Here is a 16,321-nt window from a genome sequence, read left to right as displayed (position 1 = left end):
GTTGTCCCCAAGGAAAGAGGTGCCCCTCAATTAGCAGGATTAAAAGGTAAACAGACTGAGGGAAAAATAGGAGATGAGGGTGCAAATCACAGCAATAAAATCAGGGTTAACTCTAGGCTTCATTGAACTGAATTGAGGGTTTGTATTTCAGTTTAAAACAAGCTCTTTGGTGGAAGAAGGTGAGCTGGCGTTGTGGACAGGGTACTTGGGGGTTTGTCCAGCCCTTACCCAACTCAGACATCTTGCATTACACTGGACAACATTAACCTTTCCTATAACTCAGGTCTCTGCGAGGCTGCTGTTTCTCTGCTTTGCAGTCATGTTATGGTAACAAGTGCACTGCCAAGAGGAAGATATTCAATAACCAGTGGTGAAGGTCAGATAAGAACAGACATAACAACCAGCAAACCAGTTGTGTGGCAATCTCTGAATTTTTATTCAAGTTTTCTTAGGCAAGTACAGATCCACGGTGACTACACATTAAATACATCATGCTTTCTTCATTTTGGTCATAAGATCAGTGCTCTTGAAGAGAAGACTAGTATGAAAAGGCCTATAGCTTGAAGCAGCACAAGCACTGCTGCAGTTGTCAGAGTGCAGCAGCCTGCCGTACGTACATACGGGGCTGAACAGGCATGCCAGCAAAACTGCATGTGCAGCCTGAAAGAGACTTAATGAATCAAACCTGCTCCTGCCATCAGTGAAGCCACATCCCTCCCTGGTTTCAAAGGGAGCAGGATGTCCAGTGTGGAGGACAATGAACAGCAAACCATTACACATCAAAACAGGCACCCGACAGCGAGACACTACATACAGCTGTCACAGTAGATTAATTAATTACAACATCCAGGGAAATAAAGCTGCCATGCTTTGAAACATTACCAACAAACAAAATGGGAAAAGGTGATCATTTAGCTGAAAGCAGCTCGTGTCTGAAAACAGTGGAATGAATATTTTGCATCCAGTGTGCAATAAATATTGAGATAATCTTCCACTGAGCTCAAAAGCATGGTTATGTGAGAAGGAAGGGCAGGATATTTTGATCTTTTATACTGATATCTGTGTCATGACAATTAACATTGCTTTGCCCCTGCTCTGCCCTGCCTGTTTGCTGCCTGGCTCTCTTCACCTTTCAAATGTATGACAGGTGCAGCTGGCTCAGCGAAGCCATTTTCACCCTGCATGTCTTCTTCAGAAACAAAAGGTGCAAAAAATCCCTCAGAAAGGTTTCTTCCAATATTTCATTTATTTCTTCTGTACTTTCTGTCTTCAGCCTTCCTTAAAAACCTAATTCCTATTTCTGTCACAGCATCACCCTTCAGCCTGTCCTGGAGAAAGGTAACTTCTGCTGTTAAGTGAACCTGGAAAGAATCAGGTCTGATCAGTTAAGCAAAGAAATGCCCAGTTTTTTCCCTGTCCTCCAGTTTAAGGAGCTTTTTCTGTCTCTTACCACAAGGGGACCCCCTTTCTCAGGATTCATAAGAAAACAGATTTCTAGCTTGTTTTAACATATCTTTCCCAACTAAGTTAATAAAGAGGACGTTTATATACGCTGGAACTTGTATAATACATTACCCTTCATTCCAGTGCTTTGCTTTCTTCCGAGAACCTGGATTATGTACTTGATGATTTTGTGATCGCAAAATTTCCTGGTGATGTGCTAATACTTATACTACTTTTGCTATTTAGTCCTGTATCAGATACTATAATTCTGAGACTGACGTACATGCATAATACTTGTACAGCTTCTGTTTTCTTGAAGCGTAAGATATATGACAAATTAGATATTGACAGAAACATAAAGCAGCCCAAACATTATCTTCCAGAAAATGCCACAGAAGCTCTACAACTCAGTGAATTTCAAATGATGCCCTTTGTTTATTTTTTTGTAAAAGTCTTAAATTTAAGAACAAAATTCGGAATGCCATCTGATACACTTCTGATGCTTTAGCTTTAACATTATACCCATCCACACTTTGTTCTCTCTTTCAGCAGGTGCTCTGGTAACCTGAGAATATTACTCATTTTCATGTATTTGGCAAGAATCAGGAACGGCTATTACAGGTTACACCTATGCAAGAAAGTAAGACGGGCTCAAGGAGCAGCTGAGGAGTCCAGCAGGCCCCCCTGGCTCTCTGCATTATATGTTAGCTGGTTCCCTGACCCCACCTGGCTTTTGCACCCAAGTTAGATACTGAAGAGCCAAGTAGGGACAGTGTGGGGGTGAGCTAACCTGTGTGCTACTCTACCTCAGGATCCAGGATCCGTCTGGCCCTTTAGATACAAACATTTAATCTGACAGAGAGGTTAAACATTACTAAATTTCCTTCATTTATCTGAGCAAGTGGTTTTGCTTTCCTGCATATTAGCAAAGAATGGAGAAAACAAATGTGCACTTCCTTACCATTTCCAAGGCACCTCGAATCACCCCACAGAGGAGGTTGCAGTAGCAAAGTGATGCCCGTTCTGCTGGCAGCTCCTCCACAAAGTCCACTAGTGGGTTTTTGTCCAGGATTAAGGAGAATTCATTTCCTGCAGCACTACTGCAGCTCACACTAGGGGTGACCCCAAGGTACATCTTGAAAGCAACCTGCAAAAGGATGAAACTCTGCTGCTTGAATCTGTTGTGTGCAAACCAGACATGAAACTTTAGGATGCAGCATACTGTAGACTAGCTTTACCCCAGGAAAATAGGGAGAAGGGGCAGACAGGCTGGAGATCAAATTAGATTTGCCTCTTCTGTGATCAGCTTGAGCCAGAAACACAAATCTGGACCTATGTGATACTTCAGGGAAGTACAACAGAAAGCTGCTTATTGTGTCTTTGATGTTCCTACATTTACAACCCCATACAAAGTGGTTTTGTTGTTATCACTCATCTGCTTTCAGTCATGGCACACTCCCCTGGGACCATTAGCATCTATATTAGGTCCTTCACTACATTGCCAGCAACTTTGATAACCACAGCTCAAAAACTCCTGCGACTGGTGAGTGTGTGTCTTTACTCTGACCTCCATCCACCGTCAGAAAAACAACCACCAAGAATAAGACTGCCAAGACAGCAAACTTATTTGATTACATAGAGCACTGCTTGCTTTCCTTCTATTACTGATGAATGTTACTGTAAATGTGCAACATCTGCTCTGCTAGTGGAGGGGTCCCCTGTGAGCATGTTTCTCCAGTGACATCACGGCGTTATCTAGACAGCGCATACGCAGGCAGGCTAGCAGCAGGCTGTTCTTCCTCTGGAGAGCTCTCCCCTGCTACACCACTACAGACTGCTACGACCAAAGATAAACGTGTCTTGATTTTTACCTCTTTAGTGAGCATGAAACATGGATGCTTTCCAAACAATCCTGAAATTCTTTATGAACCGGAAAACCGCTATAGGTTACAGTTTTATGGCACTCCTGACAATGGGAGGTGAGCGTGTGTTTTCTCTTGTTGCTTTCAGATGCCCCTGCAGCAATGAAAACTTCAGGTACGGTTTGGTATTTCTCTTCTCCCCTGCTTTTGTTTTGCTAGTTATTGGATATTTCTTGAACAGCAAGACCTGGAAACTCTTTACAGGCTGCTGGGTGAATCCCAGAAAAATATTCCCCAGAGGGAATATCTGCCATTTTTTTTACATCTTTGGACAAATCACTTTAAATGCTCTGGTAGCCCCAGTGATGTGGCTTTCTGTGGCTTTGCTCAACGGGACTTTTTACGAATGTGCTATGAGTGGCTTGAAAAATCCTGCCTACTTGAATGCAGTTTGCCACAGCAAATCTGCAAAGTGCTTTGAAGAGCTATACAAGGTAGCCTGTGACAAAAGCTCCATGCCCTTTTCAGAGAGTGACGAGCTGAAACGAACTCTTCAAGCACAGTCCCAGGTAAGAAAAATAAATTAAGAACATTATGCAGTTTGTACTGTCACTGTGATTTATCTGTGGATGATCCTGATGTCAGATGCTAAGATAAAACTGTTGATTTCACATAAACAAAGTTTTGGCATGATGCAGCCTTGCAAAATACAATCAATCCATCTTGTAGTTCAGTTTGAGCTGTGCCATACTTCGGGGGGGGGCACTGACAGCAGGATCAATAAGACCAGATAACTTAAAAGATTTCTTTCTGAATGAAGATTGCTCTAAAGAGAAAATGGATTGTTTATGAGGCTGAATTAAAAGATGTCACCCCATTAAAGGGATCTATCCTATTACAAAATCCATACCACACTCTCCTATTTTATACTATCATGATAACTGTAATGAAATCTTAGGTCACTAATAGTAGAAAAATACTGGAAAATAAGATTAGTGACAGATTTGTAACTGCTTGCATAATACATTTCTGTTTGTGTTTCTCATGTTCATGGTGCCGGATGATGACATGATTTTGTCCTGCTTGGAGGAAGGAAGAAACACTAAAATAAAACAAGCAGAACATGCAAGCTGAGACTGCATTACCTCTTACTGTATTGCTGTGATACAGTTCTGTTCACTGCCTTGTAATGTAAATAGAGACAAAAAGTCAAAACAAAGCGGGGGGCAGGGGGGGAAGTCTACAGAAAATGACAGAAAGATGAGTATTGGCAGGAAGAAACAACCCCCAGTGGAGCCAGCAAGGTTTTGTCAGGCAACTGTACCCATCTGCAACCATTTCCTCCCCAACAGCCGGTTTTATTTTCTCATGCAAATAGGACTGGTATGCAGACAAAGCCTGCGCTGCAGACAAAGCAATTTACTTGAGAGTTTTAGAAGGAAATAACAAATAGTACTGAAGACTTTAAGTTGTATGTATGGGAAATAGTGAAAGACCAGTGACTCAGTCTATAGCATGAGAAAACATGGGTCCTTTCTCCAAGAAAGTGAAAAGCTGCTAAAAAGAGCAGTTTCTCAAATACCCATAGAAATCATCAGTCAGTACAAAGTGACTGGAAACATAAAAGAAATAGCAGAGCTATTCTTCCATACCAGTCCCTAAGAATAATTGCTTGTCAAGCTTCTCTGTTTCACCTATTTCCCTGAGGAAACTTTCTATATTCCCTCAGCTAAATATAGACTTTTACTGGTGGTTATTTTTTTAATATTAGTGCAAAAGTTCACATGAGAAAGGTTACAGATCTCCATATCATCACCATTAAAGCATGGGAAATCAGTTCCAGTTCATATGGGTCTCTGAAACCTAGATTTGTTCCACTGTTTGAAAACAAGTTTGTTTGTTGCTTTTTTTTTTTAAGATGTTACACATTGCAGTGGAGTAGGTAGGTAAAACTATTGCCTAGGCCAGTGGCACTAGGCATGAAAAAATTGTGTTCACACCTCTGCTCTCCTTAGAGGAGAACATCCCACAATAACAATTTCAAGTAAGTTTTTCCACCCTCAGCCCTTGCTCTAATCCTAGAAGTAGCTCTTTCTTTGAAAATGTTAACAGAATTTTGTCAAACACTGAAGTTGCTACAAAAGAAGGTTGAGTTATGCTGGAAAAGCATATTTCAGCAAAAAACAAAGCTTTCTGAAAACACAACTGTTTCTAATCAATGTGTAGATGAATTGGGCTCTATTCCAGTGCCAATACAGACCTGCCAATGCGCATGCTGGTTTGTTGGGGCTTTTGCTGTGTTGAATGATTATACTGAACTTTGAAGCAAGTGGAAAAATACTGAAGAAATAAGACGAGGGCACAATCAGAGCAGTGGAATGAAGAGGGAGGAACAGGTTGCGGGTGCTTGCACAAAACCAAGGCCAGCAGGACGCGATAAGAGGAGCTGGGAAACAACAGAAAAGAGCCTACGTGCCTGAAGAAGTAGAAACAGAGATCTTGCCAATAAACATTTGTTAACCAATCATATTATTATACGCTTGTAGAATAGCCAATCATATTATTACGCGTTTATAGAGTGCCTTATAAAAGTGTGCCTGGTTTGTACAATAAACGGATCAGATCTTGAACTCCATGAGTATTTGAATCTGACTCCCGCTCGCCCAGAATGCCCGCAGCATCTGGTGACCCCGACGTGTGGATCGGTCGAAGAGTCAGGAAGATTCATTAAGGATCGTGTTACAAGCTGCGGAGCCGGCGAGGATCCTGCTGCCAGCGGAGAGAGAGCTGGGCGCCCGAAGAAAGGCGGAACGTGCACGGCTGACCGGTGAGTCAGGAAACTTAAGCAGGATGGGGATCACTGCATCAGCGGTGGAGAAAGTAATCATAGACAGTTTAGTGAAATTAGCAGAGAAAACTGAAACGTCAGTCTCACGGCAGGCAGTAATTTATCTGCTATGTTGGAGTCGCCGCCGTGGTTTCCTTGCTTCTATGCAAGATGTATATAATAATGAAACATGGAAGAAAGTGGGAGAGGACTTGTAGGAATCTGTGCAAGTCGGGACTAAGGGGGTAAAGACTTTGGCTCGCACGTATCGGGCTGTACGGGGTATGGCCGCGCAGTTACACGGCGAGGTGCAAGTCGCTGCAGCTGTTAAAGCTGCAGTGCGGCCTCCCGGCGATCCTACTGCTCAGTCGGAGGAAGAGCCAGAGGGGCAACCTCCGTGTGAAAATCCCCCCGATTATACACCTAAAGCTTATCCAGTAATGACTACTGCTGAACGAATAGCGTGGGGATTAGATGATGAATTACCATCCTGGTGTCCTGATAAGGAACAAACGGCAAGCGGCAGACAGACATTAATACCGGCAATTGCGAGTACTGGATGTAAAACTGCTGGGGTGGGAACGGCACAGCTCCACCAGCTCCTAAATAACAGACTGCATTTTTTTGAAGCATGTTTGTCTTTGCAAAGGTGAAAGTTGAGATCTGACTTCCTGACCAGTGTTAAAATGCACCATGGCCTCTGGCTACTTTAAGATGATTGTGTGACTTTGGACAAACCTGGTAGGAGCAATGCTGAAATCAAGTTGTAAGTTACATAAAGTAATTTTGATATGGAGAAATAGTGTGAAATGGGGACAATGGACATTGATTGTGATTGTATGTCTGCTCAAGGAATGTGGGTATGGTGACTAGTCATGGGTGCAGTGTCTGGTCACATAGGCACACAGCTTTGAGGAGACAACTACAGTTTTGGGGAGACGCCTGCCCTTCTTCCTCTAACAAAAGGGGCTATTTAAAAAAAAAAAAAAAAAAAAAAAAAAAAAAAAAAAAAAAAAAAAATAGAAAAGGATGAGAGATATTCCAATGCTATCTAGAGGGAGGGAGTGCTAAGTTTCCTTGCTGGAGAAGATCGGATGGTCACAAGAACGTGAATCACCTACAAACCTGCAAGACCACCACATTCCAGGAAACGGACTGATAAGCTAATTAACATAGGAAGCGGGGTTTAGGTAACAAATATGTATAGGCGTTAATTGAATATTCATTTGTTTCATTGTATAAATGTGGGATGGTTCGTCACTTCGGGTATGCACGCTTGTGGAGGAGCGATCCCCCGTGCATCTGCGCGCAATAAACATACCTACTTTATAACTTTCGAGTTATAGAGTCAAATTCCGCACGTCAGTTTTGACGAGCCAGGCAGGTTTCTGCTCGGCTGAGGGACCAGCTGCGGAGCGGACGCTCCTAGGCGCGCCCCGGGAGATTTTCTCGGAGGAGCCTCCTCTTCTCAGCTGTTCACCCGGGAGCAGAAGAGAAACCCCTGGATCCACGGATAAAACGGTATGTTTAGTAACGGGGCGGCTGGTGAGACGCACGGAGACGTCCGGCGCGCAGCGCAGTCCCCAGGAGGAAAAAAAAAAAAAAAAAAAAAAAAAAAAAGGGGGGGAAGCTAAAAACTTCCTTTAGGTTGTCTTAAGAATTGGGGAATTCCTAGAATGTAACAACTGAAATAGCGCTCTGTGTCTTGTTTGTTCTGTGTGTTGTCTTGTTACATGTTCAAAACTTGGAGTTATGAAATGTATGTTGAAAAATAATAATATTCTGGTAATTCGTGGCAAATAGCGGAAAACTTAACACTCTGCTTAAGACCAGGAAAAATGTGGGGTTTTTTTTTTGTTTTGTTTGTTTTTTGGCAATTGTTCATTGAAATGCATGCTTTGTGAACTGCCAGTGTTCCTAAAAGTTGTACATAAGTGCACGGTACCGTATAACATACTGCTTGTGTGACTGAGGGCTGCCCGGAGAGTGTGAATGGTGTGATTGAGATGCGCATTTTGATTTTCAGTGTATAGCTTAATTATTTTGACTGAGTGTGAGTGCAAGAGTGCTTGAGACATGCGTTTGAGTGCAATATGAGCAAGGAGCTCTATCCGTGTTTCCGACCTTGGGTGGCTAAGGCGGCCGGAGAAAAAGTAATTAAAATTGTAAAATGGGAAATGGAAGGAGTAAGCCCTGTGAAAAATCGCCCTTGGGTTGTATATTAAAACATTGGAGTGATATCGTAGGACATGGTGGTACCGAAAATAGAAGGAAATGGATTAAATATTGTAATCAGTGGTGGCCTTTGTATAAATTGGGGAGTGATGCGAAATGGCCTCAGGAGGGAGGAACGTTAGATTATAACACTCTCCTGCAATTAATGTTGTTTCTATGTCACTTGTAAGCAACTTATAGCATCCTTACCCCCTGGGGCATCCATCGCTCAAATGATAGAGGCATGCGCAAGGGCTCCTTTGGTTGAGGAAGAGGAAAAGGCAAAAATACATGCCAATGCTCTAGCAGTAGCTCTAAACAACAACAAGGTACAAGGCCGAGGGGACCGGGGTCTTAAGCCAAAATGTTATCAATGTGGACAGGAAGGTCACTTTAAATGTGACTGCAAAAAGAATCTAGGAGGAAAGTCTCTGTTGAATGGAAATTGTTTGCGTTGTCAAAAATTTGGTCATAAAGCGGCCGATTGTCGCTCAAAATTTAGAAAAGATGGTACACCCCTCTTTGTTCCGGGAAACGGGAACAGCCGCGTTCTGAGGGACGCGGCCAAGAAATATCCCCAGAACCCAACAAAATTCATGGCTGCCTTGGCGAGCTGTATTCAGCCACCAGAGGAAGCGCAGGAGTCGATTTGGCCGTGGCAGAACCTGTAAATATCACTGATGAAAAGGTACATGTACTTCCTTCTACAGTTAGTGGTCCTTTGGGTTATGGTTTATCTGCACTCCTTATAGGACGCTCTTCTGCGTCAAAAAAGGGGATTTTTGTTCTTCCTGGTTGTATTGATGCCGATTATACCGGACCTATTGGAATTATGGTAAAAGTTTTTTTCTCCACCTGTTCATATTCCAGCAGGAAGAACTATTGCACAGCTCATTCCATTCCAAGCTACTGTCCCTCAAAAAGGAGAAAAGGACAGGGGTCAAGGTGCATTTGGCCCAACGGGTATGCCTAACATTGCCTTTTGTCAACTTATTGGTGCCGAGCGGCCAAAATGTAATGTTAAGATATCTGGTCCACAAGGTGTTAATCTTCCTAATGTTTCAATGATGATTGATACTGGTGCTGATGTTACTGTTCTTCCTTTTTCAGTTTGGCCTACCATGTGGGAATTAGATAGTGCGGGTTCAACCATTTCAGGCATTGGGGGAAGTCGTCTGACACAGGTCAGTAAAAACTTCATTCTTTTCACGGATCAAGAAGGACATCAAGCATGGGTAAAACCTTATGTCCTACACACATCCTTGTCCTTGTTAGGTAGAGATGTACTTTCCCAATGGGGAATGAGAATCTCTACAGATTTTTGATTGGGGCCATTGATAGCAGCTCTTGCCCAACCTTAAAATTAAAATGGAAATCAGAAACTCCCGTATGGGTTGATCAATGGCCCTTACCTCAAGAGAAGCTGCAACACATTCAAGAATTAGTCCAAGAACAATTGGATTTAGGCCACATCAGACCTTCTGTTAGCCCATGGAATACACCCATTTTTACAATTCAAAAGAAATCAGGAAAATGGAGATTATTACATGATTTAAGAGCAATAAATGAAAAAATGGTTGACATGGGTGCCCTTCAGCCTGGGCTGCCTTCTCCCACTATGTTACCACAAAATTGGGACCTATTAATTATTGATTTAAAAGATTGTTTTTTCACTATTCCTCTGCATGAGGATGATTGTGAAAAATTTGCATTTACAGTACCAGCTATAAACCGTGCCGCTCCAGCAAAAAGGTATGAGTGGGTTGTACTACCTCAGGGTATGAAAAACTCCCCAACAATATGTCAGTGGTTTGTGGATTTAGCTCTACAATCTTGGAGAGAGAATAATCCTAACCTTATTACCTATCATTATATGGATGATCTCTTAATAGCCAGCCCTCACACACTAGCCCCTGAAAAAGAACAGGAACTTATACAGAGTCTGCATACCTTTGGATTGGTTATAGCAAAAGAAAAGGTACAAAAACTAGCGCCCTGGAATTATCTTGGTCTGCGCATCTCAGAAACAAGAATCCAGCCACAAAAAATTCTTAGTGTCCCACCTGTGAAAAATTTGTCCTTGGCTGACTGGTGGATTCAGATTTCTGAGTGTTTTGCAGTGGCAACCCTAGGTATTCAATTAGATAATCATTATCCCAATCATCCCTTATTTAAAACTTCCTTAGTATTGGAGGAAAAATCTTTACAGCAACAAAATCCTATAAAAAATGCACTTACGGTTTTTACCGACGCTAGTAGCAAAACTCAAAAGTGTGGCTATGCCTATAGGGATGACAGGAACAATTGGATTTCTCATATAGAACAAATGGAAGGTTCAGTTCAAGTTTTGGAATTAAGAGCAGTGTTAATGGTGTTTCAGGAATTTCGCAATGTCCCTCTTAATGTTGTAAGTGATTCTAAATATGTTGTTGGTATAGTTTCGCGTCTTTCACGTTCCCTTTTAGGGTCTTTTACGAATGACAGACTTATGGCCCTAGTTATTCAGATGTGGAATGAAATAAATTTTAGACAATTCCCTTGGTGGATTACGCATATCAGAAGTCATCTGGATTTACCTGGTGTCTTATCAGAAGGTAATGCTTACATAGACACTCAGGTGGCATCCCCAGTATTACAAAATTCTCCTCTAAAACAAGCAACAGAGTCACATGCCTTTTTTCACCAATCTGCCCGGTCTCTCCAAAAACAGTTTGGTCTGTCTCGTCAAGACGCTAGGACTGTCATACTTAAATATGTCCATGTCCAGCATTGGATGTCAGCCATGGCTGTGCTGGGCCACCCAGATATGGTAAAAACAGATAATGCCCCTGCATATCTTAGTGCCAAAATAAAGACCTTTTTGCTGCAATGGCAGGTGAAGCACGTTACAGGAATTCCGAATAATTCTGGTGGTCAGGCAATTATTGAACATGCCCATCAATCATTGAAACATTACCTGTCTGTTTTTCGAAAAGAGGGGGAGAGGAGTCCTCATGTAATAGTGGCAAAAGCATGCTATGTACTGAACTGGTTGAATCCCAGAACGGAATGTACTGAACAGCCGATTTTCTATCACTTTTCTAACAATCCCAACGATTTTTCGAATTGTGACATAGCTGTCCAGGTATTTGACCCTGTCTCAAATTGTTGGTCAGGACCTCATAATTTATTAACGTGGGGTCGGGGTTATGCATGTATCTCCACAGGGGCAGTGACCAAGTGGATTCCAGCAAAATGGGTTCGCCCGTGGATTGAAAACCGACCCACTGAAAAGAAAGAGCAGGGTGACTACGACAGGATTGACTCCTAAATGAACAGGAGGGATCAGTGGGCTCAGTGGGCACAGCATCGAGAAAGGTTATTCCGACCGCCACGACCAAATGAAGAAAAGCGGCTTGTAGATAAGTTAACATACATTATTCTGCCCATCTTGCAGCAGTTACCTCGGGAGATACAATGTCAATTACCCTCCGGTGAATTGTCTTTGTTACACTGTGACCGTATTGTGCGTGCGTTGCAGGATCTTTTTGGGCAAGGACTGATAGAAACAGAAAATTCTTGTCCTATATGTGCTACTTCTTGTAATTCAACAGTTACTCTATATTGTGGATATTGTAAAAGGGTTGGAGCATACAGGCGGAAGCTTTTCCTACGTTTTGGTTCCGGCGGTTTTTCCCTTCTTACTGGGACACATGCCCCTACTTTTTCAGGTATAAACGAGGCCTTACAATCTTATGAAGCCTTCGAACAGATACTTTTAGCAGAACATCGAAACGAACTCATCTTCTGGGTTCGCATTATCAGAAAAAGTTTTGAATCTCATATAATACAACATCATTGTAAATGTGAACGATGGCATTATTTTTAGGAATAGGCTTAATGAATATTGCTTTTGCTTCTGCTTTGCATAGTATATTGTTGTTTGTTATTCTTTTGTTACTTTTAGTGCCTTGTCTTTTACAATGTTTCCAAAGCTGTATGGAACGCAGTATTAATGCTGTATTTAAAAAGAAAGGGGGAGGTGTTGGGGCTTTTGCTGTGTTGAATGATTATACTGAACTTTGAAGCAAGTGGAAAAATACTGAAGAAATAAGACGAGGGCACAATCAGAGCAGTGGAATGAAGAGGGAGGAACAGGTTGCGGGTGCTTGCACAAAACCAAGGCCAGCAGGACGCGATAAGAGGAGCTGGGAAACAACAGAAAAGAGCCTACGTGCCTGAAGAAGTAGAAACAGAGATCTTGCCAATAAACATTTGTTAACCAATCATATTATTATACGCTTGTAGAATAGCCAATCATATTATTACGCGTTTATAGAGTGCCTTATAAAAGTGTGCCTGGTTTGTACAATAAACGGATCAGATCTTGAACTCCATGAGTATTTGAATCTGACTCCCGCTCGCCCAGAATGCCCGCAGCATCGGTTCTTCTTTCTCATGCCCTCTCCGCCCAGCATTCTCACAGGACTGGGCAAGGAGGTGATTTAAAACCAGTTTTGGCATAAAAATTATTTTCCACTACAAAGGGCTGATTCATCGAAGTCTAAAAAAGTTCACAAGAATAGCACAGATTTCAGTGAATCTCCTGGTAGAAGACTTGGGGAACACTTCTTAAATTTAAGAGAGTCTTTTATATTCCTATTAGCTAATTAATGCAGTTGTTGGTTTTGATTTGGCCTGTGTTTTTTTGAGGTTTTTTTCATTAAAAGGAAGTCTAAAAAAACACATCTAAAAATGGTCACTGTTTAAAAGGTTGATTGATCTGAGACAAAAGTTACTTTTTTGGGGTTTGTAGTTCATCATAATTCAGAATTGTGTCTTAAATCTTAATTCTTGCTGGGTAATTTTATTTAACACTTCCAGGAGACAGAAAACCATTTACCATCTAGTGATTGGGATATTTTATTCTCTTTATGCACTTTTCCCTTTTTGTGACAGGACTCTGTGAGCAAATCCAATACACTTCATGCCAGACAGTTATAGTAATAAACTCTCATCATGCAGGCACTACTCCTGCTTTCAGGTCCTCTCCGTTTTCCTGCTTTCAGGTCCCCTCTGTTTTCTATATAGCTCTATTCATTTGATTTATCATCAGACTTGAGTTCTGATTCGAGATCATCTATCCCTGAACCTGCCATTGCTGTTATGCTGGAGACATCCCTTCAGCTATTTTTATAAAATGGGACGGGGAAGCAGCCATACTCTAGTATAAGCCAAATTTTCCTGAGCATTTTACCTTCCACTGTAAAAATCAGCCAGCTTTTGCCTTCCTGAAAAAGACACACCAAAATAAGCACTATTGAGAAGCCTCAATCCTCATGTCTTCTGCTTCCCACTGGTTCTTGTATGGATGCCCCATCAACACTAATGCCAGGCACGAAATGCAAACTGGGATGAGACACTGCAGTGGGGTCCCAAGAGGGCCCTCTGTACAAAATGTGGTCGCTCTCTCAGACATTCTTGATTTAAGTAGCATTTTCACTTGGGCCTTTTTAACCTGAAACACATTTCTTTTGTTTTCCCAGATTTTAGGCTGGTGTGTGATAGTTACCACAGCTCTCCTCTCCCTGCTAACAACTTGCTGTGTCAGCTGCCAGTCAAAAGTCAGCCACCTCCAGCTGATGTTCTGGAGGGTGTATGCGGAGAAGGAGAAGGAGCAACTCGAGCAGATTTTCCAGCTGTATGCCACCAAGCTGAGCGAGCGAAACCTGAAGTGCTTTTTTGAGAACAAGGAACCAGAAACAATTCCTCTGCCAGCTTTTCAGGCATGGGAGGATGCTTCCCAGCTCTACTCTTTCAGCAGTAGCAAACAGCATTATAGCACAATTCACAGGCTAGTTGAAGAAGGCCAGAAAGAAATCAATGAGGAAAGAGAAACAATGCTGGACTTTGTAGACAGAAGGGAAATACCATAGATCAAATATATTTTCAGCTTTTTTACATCTTGCTTATATGGCATATTTCTAGCTGGTTTCGTCTCTGTATTTTTTCACAATGGCCTCTTCTTCATCAAGTTCCTGCCTAGTTACAAACTTGCTCCAGAAGGATGGAATGAAATTATTTCCCTACATCAGTGAAAAAGCTGCAGATCTCCATGGCACCTAGGGTTCACACTCTGCTAATGTTGCAGACTCCAGATCAAGAGCTGACAGCAAAGAGATGAATAAAAAAAGAGGGGTTTAGCAATATCCTATGTAAAATATTATGCTCATCCTATGTAAACCAAGAGACCATCATAACGTAACACCATTTAAAAGGTGTGAATATAATAGGGGGGTGTGTGAATACAATAATAGAGGATGTGTGTGGGTTTCTGCCAGCCCACAGAAAGTAAAGGTTTTGCTTCCAGGTCATTTCCAGGCCATTTACAGATACAGCATTGTTTTGAGGCACCAGTGGTCACACAAGGCGTCTCAGTGTCTTTGGACTCCTATTGCACCTACAATGCTACAGACGGTCACAATGATCAGCCCTGGTCCTCTAATCCCCGAGACATCTGCCTGGGGACGTGACCTCCACTGACAGTGAGGTGCCAGGTAAATTTTTAGACAAATCTTACAGTTGAAGTGTAGGGTACCAAGAACTTGAAATTACCAAATAGCTCGGCATTTTGTGTAAAAATTAACATGCTATTTTGAAACATAATCAGTTGTTGTTAGAGCTTTGTTACAATAATGAAAATGCATTACTAATATTTTGCATCTATAGAGTACTTGGTATTATCTTCTCCCACTGAGAATTTCTCTTTGTGTGGGTATAAAGCTCCTGTTTTGAGTGGGGTTTGGGCACTGGGTGCAGCCTGTAGAGCTATGTAATTATTGTTTGTACTGGGCCAAAAGCCAGTGTACAACAGAGGGCCTGGAAGAAAATTCCACATTTTAAGACAGGAAAATATTTTTGTAGCAGGGTGGTTTTCACTTTTTCTGAGTATCTTAGGAAACTTAATGTCTGGAGCAAGAGGAACTGTCAGGCAATGCAGGTGAGGTGACTGCATGATCAGTACTTCTGACAAATGCATTTCACCCCAGAGCCCTATGCTTTACCTCACCTACTTGGAATTCACCACATGGCTCTAATACGGGGTGTTTAGAGTCTTTGCAAATACTCTATAGAAGGAGAACAAAGTTTCTGCCAAGTTCCTTTTCCTGGGGTGACTGGGCAGGCTTTTATGCAGCATTTTACTGCCGGTCTCCCCAAGTCTGCAAAGAATCATATTTTTTTGCTCTGTTTGAATCGGGCTCTTATCCACAAATCAGGGTACTCTGTCCAGCTGTTCTCATGCTCGCTGCTCTTCAGCAGAAAAAAACTTCAAGAAACTATCTGTATTTACTCTTTGTTAAAATAAAATCCACGAGCTAACTCCACTGTCTGCTTAGAATTTTCTCTGTGTTTTTTAATAACTTGTGGTCTTTGAACAAACAGTTTAAAGTTTTTTTATCCCAGCTGACCCACTTTGCATCAGACTTAGAACGTATGCCTGAATGCACCTGCTGCAACTGAAAGCACAGATGTGACACTGTCAAAGTGAAAGTCACAACAGCAGACATGTCTGACACCACGTATGGCACGTGCATTTTTCTCCCCAGGCTCCTCTCCTGGTATAGCAACTACCTACTTCCAGGGTACACATCCCTTCGCATTTGTCTGCTTTCTCGTTTTTTACAAGATGCCCCAACATCTACTGCCCAGCCCCATTTCATCTCCTCCCGACACAGTAGGGGAGAAGAGACACCACCTAACAGGACGTCCCCACTGCCTGGGCCACTCTTCCCTTCCCAAAGCCACCTTTCCACCTCCTTCCTCACAAGTACCACAGAAAAACAAAGCAAGAAGGGATGCAAAGGGGAGGACTAAGTAGGTTAATAAGCTGATCACAGAATATGGGAAACAAGTGTGTTGATATAAGGAGGAGATCTCCACTGTGACATAAGAGCTGGGACAAGGCAAAAGCATAGCTGGCAGGGGGAAAGGTGGC

General features: G+C 42.2%; 2 protein-coding genes and 1 long non-coding RNA gene across 3 annotated transcripts in view; 2 read left to right on the top strand and 1 right to left on the bottom strand.

Annotated features, from left to right (window-relative positions):
* Positions 1-422: 422 nt before the first annotated feature.
* The window catches only part of TRAPPC3L (trafficking protein particle complex subunit 3L), a 28,468-nt gene continuing 12,569 nt past the window's right edge, over positions 423-16,321 (bottom strand). The window contains exons 4-5 of the mRNA XM_040598820.1: positions 2,405-2,590; positions 423-1,361 (exon numbers count right to left, since the gene is read on the bottom strand). Coding sequence (XP_040454754.1) covers positions 1,242-1,361; positions 2,405-2,590 — 306 coding nt within the window. The 3' untranslated portion in view covers positions 423-1,241. The remainder of the gene's footprint in view (positions 1,362-2,404; positions 2,591-16,321) is intronic.
* On the top strand, positions 3,198-15,705 carry CALHM5 (calcium homeostasis modulator family member 5). Its single transcript, XM_040598818.1, has 2 exons — positions 3,198-3,874; positions 13,872-15,705. The coding sequence occupies exons 1-2, from the start codon at positions 3,335-3,337 to the stop codon at positions 14,259-14,261; spliced, it is 930 nt and encodes a 309-aa protein (XP_040454752.1). The 5' UTR covers positions 3,198-3,334; the 3' UTR covers positions 14,262-15,705.
* On the top strand, positions 9,367-11,619 carry LOC121090363. The gene is made up of 2 exons (XR_005828530.1): positions 9,367-9,530; positions 11,553-11,619. It is a non-coding gene; the product is annotated as an uncharacterized LOC121090363 (long non-coding RNA).

The sequence above is a fragment of the Falco naumanni genome, chromosome 6 (assembly GCF_017639655.2).
Source record: "Falco naumanni isolate bFalNau1 chromosome 6, bFalNau1.pat, whole genome shotgun sequence".
In the NCBI taxonomy this organism is placed as follows: Eukaryota; Metazoa; Chordata; class Aves; order Falconiformes; family Falconidae; genus Falco; species Falco naumanni.
The sequence above is the reverse complement of the archived record's forward strand: the minus strand, read 5'-3'. Positions and strand labels throughout refer to the sequence as shown.

Coding starts and splice junctions, on each gene's coding strand:
- CALHM5 (XM_040598818.1), top strand. CDS start 3,335: ATGGATGCTTTCCAAACAATCCTGAAATTCTTTATGAACCGGAAAACC. Junction 3,875..13,871: donor CTCTTCAAGCACAGTCCCAG/GTAAGAAAAATA, acceptor TTGTTTTCCCAG/ATTTTAGGCTGGTGTGTGAT.